Source organism: Arctopsyche grandis, chromosome 10 (assembly GCF_051622035.1).
Source record: "Arctopsyche grandis isolate Sample6627 chromosome 10, ASM5162203v2, whole genome shotgun sequence".
Classification (NCBI taxonomy): Eukaryota; Metazoa; Arthropoda; class Insecta; order Trichoptera; family Hydropsychidae; genus Arctopsyche; species Arctopsyche grandis.
The window spans coordinates 20,257,990-20,267,587 of NC_135364.1; the positions used below are offsets into that span (position 1 = coordinate 20,257,990).

The 9,598-nt window shown below is 34.1% G+C and overlaps 2 protein-coding genes across 3 annotated transcripts; one reads left to right on the forward strand and one right to left on the reverse strand.

The window, feature by feature from the left end:
• Positions 1-4,031: 4,031 nt before the first annotated feature.
• LOC143917963 (gamma-interferon-inducible lysosomal thiol reductase-like protein) lies at positions 4,032-6,475 on the forward strand. The gene is made up of 4 exons (XM_077439601.1): positions 4,032-4,230; positions 4,300-4,461; positions 4,537-4,713; positions 4,793-6,475. The coding sequence occupies exons 1-4, from the start codon at positions 4,111-4,113 to the stop codon at positions 5,018-5,020; spliced, it is 687 nt and encodes a 228-aa protein (XP_077295727.1). The 5' UTR covers positions 4,032-4,110; the 3' UTR covers positions 5,021-6,475.
• On the reverse strand, positions 6,242-8,573 carry Spf45 (splicing factor 45). 2 transcript variants are annotated; one of them, XM_077439599.1, is made up of 7 exons: positions 8,245-8,573; positions 7,976-8,165; positions 7,666-7,784; positions 7,315-7,527; positions 7,089-7,236; positions 6,906-7,009; positions 6,242-6,827 (listed from the first exon to the last, which is right to left on the reverse strand). In XM_077439599.1, exons 1-7 carry the CDS (start codon positions 8,458-8,460, stop codon positions 6,555-6,557), a joined length of 1,263 nt encoding a protein of 420 aa, XP_077295725.1. In that variant the 5' UTR covers positions 8,461-8,573; the 3' UTR covers positions 6,242-6,554. The 2 variants fall into 2 exon arrangements, with proteins under 2 accessions (XP_077295725.1, XP_077295726.1); XM_077439600.1 differs by having other exon boundaries at positions 7,660-7,784; positions 8,245-8,568.
• Positions 8,574-9,598: the final 1,025 nt, after the last annotated feature.

Consider the following 9,598-nt stretch of genomic DNA (forward strand, 5'->3'; position numbering starts at 1 on the left):
TTTCTCATAAGATGTGAACAAGTTCAGTATTAGTGCCACACAGTCCAATCGTAAAAACGTTTATTTATAATTTTCTCTATACTGTGGCAGTGTGTTTTAGAGAGTGATAATTGTATATTGTGAGTATAAATTATGTAGATATCTGATTCTATAAAATATAAATGGTAACCTTACAAAGTCGTAATCAGATAGTTCTTATTTTCTTCCAAATCCATTTTATATAGATATATGTATGTATGCACATACAATTGTGGACATAAAAAGTCGCACTCGATTTTTTTTTGAAAAATTTTTAAAATTCCAGAACGGATTTCCGATTTTTGGTTATTTGAACCAATTTTTGATTTCAAACAACGGGCTTCCGGAAGTTTTTGAGTTTGAACAACAGATTTCCGGAAACCCAGGGAAACCAATAGAATGATACCACTGTAATAAATGGAATGGATGCAGGAATGCGAAGCGCGGAAGTTGAGTCCATGTATTTTATGAGGGTCGGACTATCCTTGCACCTTTTTATTTGTTGTTAGATTTCTAAAGTTAATATTCCTTGTGAGGTATTGAAAAGATTTTTTGTGAATAAAACATCTTAAGATATTATTTTACTTTGTATTACATTTTAATATTTCGTATGGCCGCCTCGATTTTGAATAATCGCCAGTATGCGTCTTGGCATTGATTCGTACAGTGAATTTAAACATTCGATCGTAATATTCTCCCATGTTTCGGAAATGTTTTTACGCAATTCTATTATATTTGATGTCTGTCGTTTAGCCAATTTTCTCTTTAAAATATCCCACAAGGTTTCAATCGGATTCAGATCTGGACTGTTTCCCGGCCATTCTAGTGATTTGATGCCCATACTATTCTTAAATTCTGTGATCTGTAATCGAAAAATGATATTATTAATCATTTAGTAAAAGATTTAGACAAAAAAATCGAAATTGTACTTACGGCTCGAGTGCGATGGCATGATGCAGAATCGTCTTGATAAATCGGATTTTGTGAGTGTTGCGTCATTTCCTCGATCGTTGGAACAACAAAATTTAAAAGTAAATTTTTGTACTTTTCTGCATTCATTATTCCCTCAGTGATGGTCAGGGATCCTAAACCATATGCGGTCATACACCCCCAAACCATTAAATAGGTTGAATGCGCAACGACCGGAGAAATGCATTCCGCGCGGTATTTTTCGTCAACTTTCCAACGAACAATACGCATGCCATCCTGTCCAAATAAATTGAACTTCGATTCGTCAGAAAATATAACCCTTTTCCAATCATCGACAGTCCAATGCCTATGGTTCTTAGCCCAATTAAGGCGATTTTTTCGCATTTGCCGCGTAAGAGACGGCTTTTTGGCAGGGCAGTGTGACTGATATATATGCTCTGAAAGTCGCCTTCTCACTGTTTTCGCCGAAAATGTCACATGATCTGATGCTTGAAGCTCTGCGTGAATTTCTACCGCTGTTTTGAAACGATTTTCTATCATCATGTCCCTGATACGACGGTCTTCGAGAACACTGGTCACACGTCCTCTTCCACTCCCAGGCTTCCTCCCCAGAGTACCAGTTTCTCGACATTTTTTCAAAAATCGACGAACAGAGCTCTCTCCAAATCCCACTCGACGAGATATTTCACGTATTGAAAGATTTTCTTCCAATAACGTAATAATTCTTGATTTTACATCAATCGACATCTGCTTCGAGTTATTCATTTTTTGCGAGATGTTTGCGTGGTGACGTTCAACAAAAAACTGTCGGACTTTTAATAATTGCATTGTCTCCAATATCAGGTACCCAACATGCGCCATACCAAAAAAAAAACAATCGAGACAGAATTCTGGGAAAAACCCAAATTGAATGTAATATGCAGTCATGCGGCTTTTTTTATGTCTATGACCGAAGTATATAAAAAGAGGTTTGTAAAAAAAAAAGACAAGGTCAAGTGTAGAGGTTGTGATTTCTCGACTATTTTTGATTCTCGAGATTCGAGAATCTCATTTTCTCGGAATATTTGAATCTCGAGATTTGAGAATCTCATTTTCTCGGAATAGTTGAATCTCGAGAAATCGAGATTTTCTTTTTATATTTCTCGAGATTCTCGAGAATTCTCGAGATATTTTTTTAATATAGTGAATCGATTTTTTTAGCATATAAAATCGAAAACACAAAAATCAAAAGAAAACAAAGACTACATATATTATACATATAATATGTATTAGGGGTTTATATGTAACTTTATTAAAGACATGATAGAAAAATATGTAGAGATACAATGGAAAAAAATTGAAATTATAATAAAAAATATATTATAAAATAAGGCACGAAAATGACCTGATCATTGACATTTCAATCTCTTCAAATCGACTGTCGTATTCCGTTTCCTACCTTTGCTCTTTATGCCGAGCATACAGCGTTCCATAATTCTTTGAGTGCATTAAACTTTGTGCTACATTTTGGCGTTCAATGCCCAAGTTTCACATCCATACGTCATCACTGGCAAAACGCATTGATGAAAGATCTTTTTCTTCGGGCAAAGTGGCATTTTTGTTTATTATTTTCCCTAAATATCAGTGGCGTGCGGTGAAATTCTCTCTTTTTGTCGTACAGTCTTACTTAATGTGCGCGAGCAGGATACAAGAGGAACAGGCTATTCCCCTTGTATCCTGCTCGCGCACATTAAGTAAGGCTGTACGACAAAAAGAGAGAATTTCACTGCACATCACTGATAAATAAATATAATTACTAACTAAACACTTCTACTATTTTTCATTTAATGTAATGCTATCAGGCATTCAATAACTATGAAAGTTAATTTGGTCTTATCTACGATCATTTTTAATCTTACTTTCCTACTTTGCCTGACTAGCTGTATTAATCTGTTAAGTAAGTCAGTTGAATTTCGAAATACAATACACCCAATACGTATAATATTTCAAACTGGTTAGAAGGGATTTCAATTGAACTTCACTGCGCTAATAAATGTTATGAGTACTTAAATATTGTTCAATCAACTCTAGAAGTTTAAAAATGACATGTGCAAAGAACCTTGAAGTATCTCAAGAACAAATCGTTCTGCACTGCGCGTTTTTCTACAGTAGGTTTAAAATACAACTCAGTTTTAAGCATGATGCCTCCTCTTCACCTTGGCCGAATCGCGACAAAAGACCCTGACAAAAAAAGGTATTGGTGATGCACATCCTGCTCTAATATACACCGATCTGTTTCCAAATATATATATTTTGATATGGAATTGACCAGTGGCGGCTCGCGAAAATTCATAATGAGGGTGCTGCAGAAATTAATCGGTCTGTAGTAGTTTATTGACAGCACCGTTGTTCAAATGCAAACAAAAACAGCATGCATATATTTACTATACTGGGAGGCTGCAGCCCCACAGTTCATATTAGCCAGCATTTTGGCTTAATGGTAGCGTATATATTTAGCACCACTGCGGTCGAAGGTTCGAGTCCTCGTCAAACTGCTGGTTAGGTTTGGGGGTTTTGTGACTCCAAATCGATCGTTTCTATATCAGAGTTTGCCAATTTTATCTGACCATTGTTGAAACGGTTCCTGAAAATTGGTATTAGATCATTTCCTGTTGTCACAAAATCTGTGTGTATAATTTGTAAAAATTATGCACAGTAATCTGAAATATATAGATATCTCTATAGACATCTCTATAATTTCGTGTTTATTATATGTATAAAAATTGTAATAATAATTGTACACAAAAAAATCTAAAAATAATCCATAGATGTCTCTATGATTATTATTTCAGTACTGATTAATTGTTATATGCTATGTATTCTGATTGTATTTGTATTATTGTATTTCTGACCGTTATCGTACACTCGTCGCATTGGAGCGATCTGTAATGACGAGTGTATATTGATTGTAACAATAAAATAAAAATAAATAAAACATAGACGTGCCGCCACTGGAGTTGACCTTATTTTTAGTAATCGTTTGTTTTGGGTTTTACTTGGTTTATTTTTTATTCTTCATATGCGACGGTTGCAATATTGGCAACACACAAAGTGTATAGATTGGTAGCACCGGTTAGAAAGTGACAGTTGTCAATTGTCAACTTGTCAGTTGCACACGTGCGTATGTCAGCAATGGGGGTGTTGACGAGTATGCGATTGAGACTTCTTGCGGTTCTATTGTTGCTCATTGTCGTCTTCCACACATGTAAACTTTATTCAGATCGGTTCTTCACTGATAAAGAGGTACCAAATCAATGTCAAAATCAAATATTTCCTTTCTGATCATTTCTAATGAGAGCGTTTAAATTACAGGGAGAAGTACAGGGGTTTCCACGTAAGCTAGTCGAAGTCGCAGTGTATTATGAGGCGCTATGCCCAGACTCCAGACATTTCTTCGTACATCACTTAGAACACACTCACCCCAAACTAAAAGACGATCTTTTTTTAAATCTCATTCCATATGGAAAAGCTAAAGTATACATTAACATTCATATTGTTAATATGATAATAGTATTTTAAATTTACTTTGATTTGTATATTTTTCTCTAGACATTTACCAATTCTGATGGTGGGTTTGATTTTGAATGTCAGCACGGAGAAATGGAGTGCTATGCAAATAAAATACATGCTTGTGCCATAGAAGCTATATCTGATTTGTCTGAACAGTTATCGCTCGTTACGTGCATGATTAAAGATAACCTAGATCCAGAAGGTGCGCTGACTCGGGTAAATATCATATTTGCAAAAACAATTATGCAAATAGAGATAACGATGCAAAGTTTAACGTCATCATATAACTTTTCAGTGTGCTTCTAAAGAACTTCAACCGACAATCCTAACGTGCGCTAAAGGGACTCAGGGTGCCATTCTGTTGAAGAAGCATGGAGAATTCACAGAACTGATTAAACCCACTTTCATACCGACTGTGTTTGTGGACGGTTTGAAAGGTGATCAAGCTGCTCTGTTGAAAAACTTCCTTTCAGAAGTGTGTAAATATTATCCCAGTGGTAAGAAACCGTCAGGTTGTTCGTGAGTTCTTCAAATGATATATAATAAGAGACAAATTACCTATCATATCAAATGCTGTGACTCGCAGTGTGGCCGTCGTTCGATTTGAATGATGCTCAATTTATGGACAAAGTGCATGTTTTTTTATCACGATCTCATATTCGTCAATTACAATAGGATTTTTCACCCTTTTTGAGATTATCTTTTATTTAAAATTACTATACAATGTTAAAAGTTATGATATCTGTCTTCCTTCCAAAATATATAAAATGCTTTTAATTTATTTATCGCAAAATAACTTCATATATATGTATATGTATTTTGCTGATATAAAAAAATGTGTTCATTACTGAGAGTTAATGTTTTGGTTGTTTCTATTATATTACATACATATATAGCCTTTTTTAAATGTAATCTTATTAATAAGTAAATGAATTTTGTTCAATCAAATTATGAATGAATAATTTTAAAATCCATTAATAAATACGATTTAAGGGAATTAGTAAAACGATATTTACATACATAATTAATAATAAATCTAATATATGTAAAGGTAATTAAATATTTTGGTAATACTACGTAGTAGCATGTAAATTGAAAACAATTATTTTACTAGAAATCATTTCCCTAATTTAAAATTACATAGATATAGAGATGAATAGACTTAATTGTGCCTCTTGTATTATAGCCAAACAATGTTCTAAAATATTTTGGAACATAATAACAAACTTTTGTTCCATAACAAAGAGGCTTTGTATTTTTCAAATGACTATTAATATGTTATCATATTTATTTATCCATCGAATTTATGTTATAAAATTCCACCATTGACTGTTTTTTTAATTAATTAACTACTTTAAATTGTCTAATCGCAATTTTTTTTTATATTGCATGATAGATTAAGAAATTACTAGTCGTGTTAAATATGTAATACGATTTTTAGAATGATTTATTCGAAGTTGAATGTCTCAAGAGTTTGTTAATTGTTGGAAATATTGAAAGTTTTAACAGTTTTCCCATTCAATTTGTTATTTAATAATATCACTGAAATTAAAAAAAGTTCAGCCATCTTCCTCAATTGGAATTTTTGTTGTAAGTGTAATTTTTGACCAACAGAATTGTAATATACATTTTATTGAAATTGTTTTTCTTTCCACTGTATATAGAATGTTTTAATGAAATTGGCAAAACCCTCGCCAATCTATTAAAATTGCGACAAATTTCTAGGTGGCCTCCCAGTTCCGAAAAAGTACCTTCATTTATCATAAAAACTATAAAAGTTCAACAATTTTAAAATTTAATTAAAGGGAAAATATTTGATGTTAGTCCCATTTTTTTTAAATTATTTATGACACAAATGTTGTTAGTTATTCAATTAGATAACATTCCAGTTTTTTAATGTTACATTGAATGTATAAAATGTATTGTATTATGTTAATTTTGTATTAAAAATGTAATTTGTTAACGATCATTTACATCGAAGAAAAAACACAAATATAAGTAAAACTTGTCTTTATTTATACAAAAATTATGTACACATTTATATTATTTTCATTTTCTTAATCTAGCAGTTTTAAATTTGTAAACTGATCAGTCGAATAAAATCCAGCTTTGACCTGCCGACCACCAAAAAATCTACCATTCAAATCAACTACAGCTTTGATGGCACTTTCTATTCTTTTAAATTCAACGAATATTCGCACTGCTTCATCAGATGGTGCACTGGGTATTTCAAATATAATAACCTTGATGACATCTCCATATTTCGTATTACATTCATCTTTAACTTCTGGCTCGAGCTCTTCGTCTACATCTCCCGGACCAACCATATTCTGTAATTAACACCTCTGTATTATAATATAGTTTTTTTTAACGATTATCATACAAACTCATTTCAAATAAGTACATACCCTTAACAAAACAACTTTACTTGGACTTTTCATTATTTCAGTAATAGTTGGTTCAGATTTGGCGGGTTCTAAAGATGTTAAATCGCTTCCTATAATAGGTGATCCTGAAAATATATGCATATTGAATTAAACACAATAAATTTACTTAAATTAAAAACAGTTTTTGGTTGTAGAAAATCTAACCCGATTGCGGTGGTATGAGTAATGGTGGTGGTGGTGGCATAACAGACCCATCCTTTTCGTGAATAATTCGACCCCCTCTTTTAGATGTCTTTTCAACTTGCAATGCCATAGACATGCCTTGTTCTTTTTTACCCAAACCTTGCCCTTCCTGTATAAATTAAGTACACGATTAATCCCATAGTGAAATGAGAAGTAGCGCATATTTAAGAGTATAATGAAATTAAACCTTAAATCCGTATTTTGCCATTATTTTAGCGGCAACAGAGTTAGCACCATAACCACCTACAACTATTGGTTTCTCCGGTTTTTCAAAAACTGGTAATGATGGTGCCGGTGGAGATGAGGGTTCCGATTCCTGCAGTGAGGGTGGAGGAGCTATCGCTGCGCCTCCTGTACGAGCAGGAGGTGATCTTTCTGCGTCTTCTTCGGCGTGTCGATGCTGAAAATATTTCAAACAATTTCCAAATAATTATTGGATTCATAGTTGGACTTTTAAATGTTACACGAAAAGTGATTATAGCCTCTCAAATATGTTTGAAAATATTAATTCAGAAGTTAACGCAAATTCAACAAATACCATAGTCTTTTCGGGTATATCTTCACCGTCTCCGAATCGCGATTTACGTTTCCGATGAGATTTTCGTTCCTTCTCATCATACTTTAAATCATTTTCTCTATCTCGTTGATCGCGCAGTTCTGAGAAATGTACACACATAAGGAAATAATATTATGATTTCAAAAATAAATGTACAGATAAACATGAAAACAAACGAAATTTTCCAATACAAAACGCCGTATTTGGGCTGTGAACGGTGTTAGATATCGTTGATAATTCAAAATAAGGCTGAAATAAGACGATTAGGCTTAGCTAAAAGCATTATAATTACCTCTGACTACTTTTTCATAATCGTTTGGCCACATAGGATCATATTCTCCGACTACATTCCAATCATAATCTTTAATGGTGGGAACAAGCGAGGAGACTCTCGTGGCTTGTAACAATTGACCATGCGCAGGGAATATGCCGCTATCATCATCGTCACGTTTACTTTTCAAATCTATGACTGGTAGTAAAACCTGCGAAATGAAATCAAACTTTATAGGACACGCTGAATGATTTGAGATTGATTGGACATTATTCTTGAGGGGAATTTGCCTGTGCGTGTCTCCGTTCCCTGTGTAAACCTCCGTGATGCTGCTGAGGTGTTCCTGCGCCGGCCCCCACACTTGCCGCAGTATTCGCCGCTCTCTTCATTCTTAGTTGCATTTGACTTTGCAACAGTCGAATGCCGGCTGACCACCCAGCGGCTGCAGTTGCCGCAGGCTGTCCTCTCCCATCTCTCTCCGGGTCCACATCATCGTACAACGACATTGTCGTGCACAAATTTCGTTGTACCACTCCACACAGTACTCCACAGCCGGATATCCGAGCGTTCACGTGCACTAGGCAGCTGTAGCTGTCAAACTTTGACGCCAATCTCACACTGCCCTAGCAACATTTTTTTCGGCCATTGCTTATTTTTTTCATGCATTCAACCAGTGGGGGGAATTACTGAGGTGAGCCAAAATTCACGAGACTACAGGTCTGTTACCGAGAGTTGGCGCGAACAAATGCCCTCGTGTTGTGTAGGTGAATATGTGTATAGCATGCTGTCACACTGCATTCAATAATAAATAGACGGTCTGTCCCTTTCGCATTTCTGTGCGAGTTCGAGAACGCGCCAACTCTCATTGCAGACTTGTACGTAGCTTTCACTTTTACCTCTCAAAACTCGTCTAGTGTTTGGTGTCTCGGACTTATTCTTGTGTTTTAGTCTCAGAATTTGAAGCCTATCATAACTGTATAATATTCAAAATGGATTCATGTTTATCATTATCAATGGAGAAAAAATTTCTCAATGTGTTATTTGTATAAAAGGTTTGTCAAATGATTCTATGAAACCAACAAAGCCATAACAACATTAGCTGAATTTACAGCACAATCAAGAAAAAAAAGCATTTTTGAACTTCGTTGCAATGCTTTCAAAAAAATTAAGCAGTATTCAGTATTCATCAGGGGATTTTCAAAAAAATCCCCTGATGAATACTGATGTTGTAACACTAGCGAAAAAAAAAAGCTGTAACACTAGCAAAGGAAAAAAGAACCACGTACAATTGGGAAAACTTTGATTAAATCCTGTGTTCTCAAAATGTTGGAAATGGTATTGAAAAACGGATTGGCAAAAAAAAGAGAGTGGGGAATTATAATCTGAACAAATGGAAAAAAGGGGGAATAGAGCAAAAAAAGTTGGGTTCTCCTGTTATGATACATTAAATCATTATAAATTTACGCTTATAAATTTATTGATTTTTTTTAATTACCTATAATATGTACAATTGTATACATACGAGTACATTTTACAATGTAGCTTTTTTATATTGTATATTTTAGCTGATATGCCAACTTTAAAATGTTATATTCTATATCTATTTTTAATGCTATATAATTTTATATTTCATATTTATATTCT

Bases quoted from the DNA above. Each gene is read 5' to 3' on its own strand.
- LOC143917963 (XM_077439601.1), top strand. From the start codon at position 4,111: ATGTCAGCAATGGGGGTGTTGACGAGTATGCGATTGAGACTTCTTGCG. The intron at 4,231-4,299 runs GTACCAAATCAA...TTTAAATTACAG, and splicing joins GGTTCTTCACTGATAAAGAG to GGAGAAGTACAGGGGTTTCC. The intron at 4,714-4,792 runs GTAAATATCATA...ATAACTTTTCAG, and splicing joins CAGAAGGTGCGCTGACTCGG to TGTGCTTCTAAAGAACTTCA.
- Spf45 (XM_077439600.1), bottom strand. From the start codon at position 8,460: ATGTCGTTGTACGATGATGTGGACCCGGAGAGAGATGGGAGAGGACAG. The intron at 7,785-7,975 runs GTAATTATAATG...TACATTTCTCAG, and splicing joins TTATGAAAAAGTAGTCAGAG to AACTGCGCGATCAACGAGAT. The intron at 7,237-7,314 runs GTTTAATTTCAT...TAATTTATACAG, and splicing joins TGGCAAAATACGGATTTAAG to GAAGGGCAAGGTTTGGGTAA.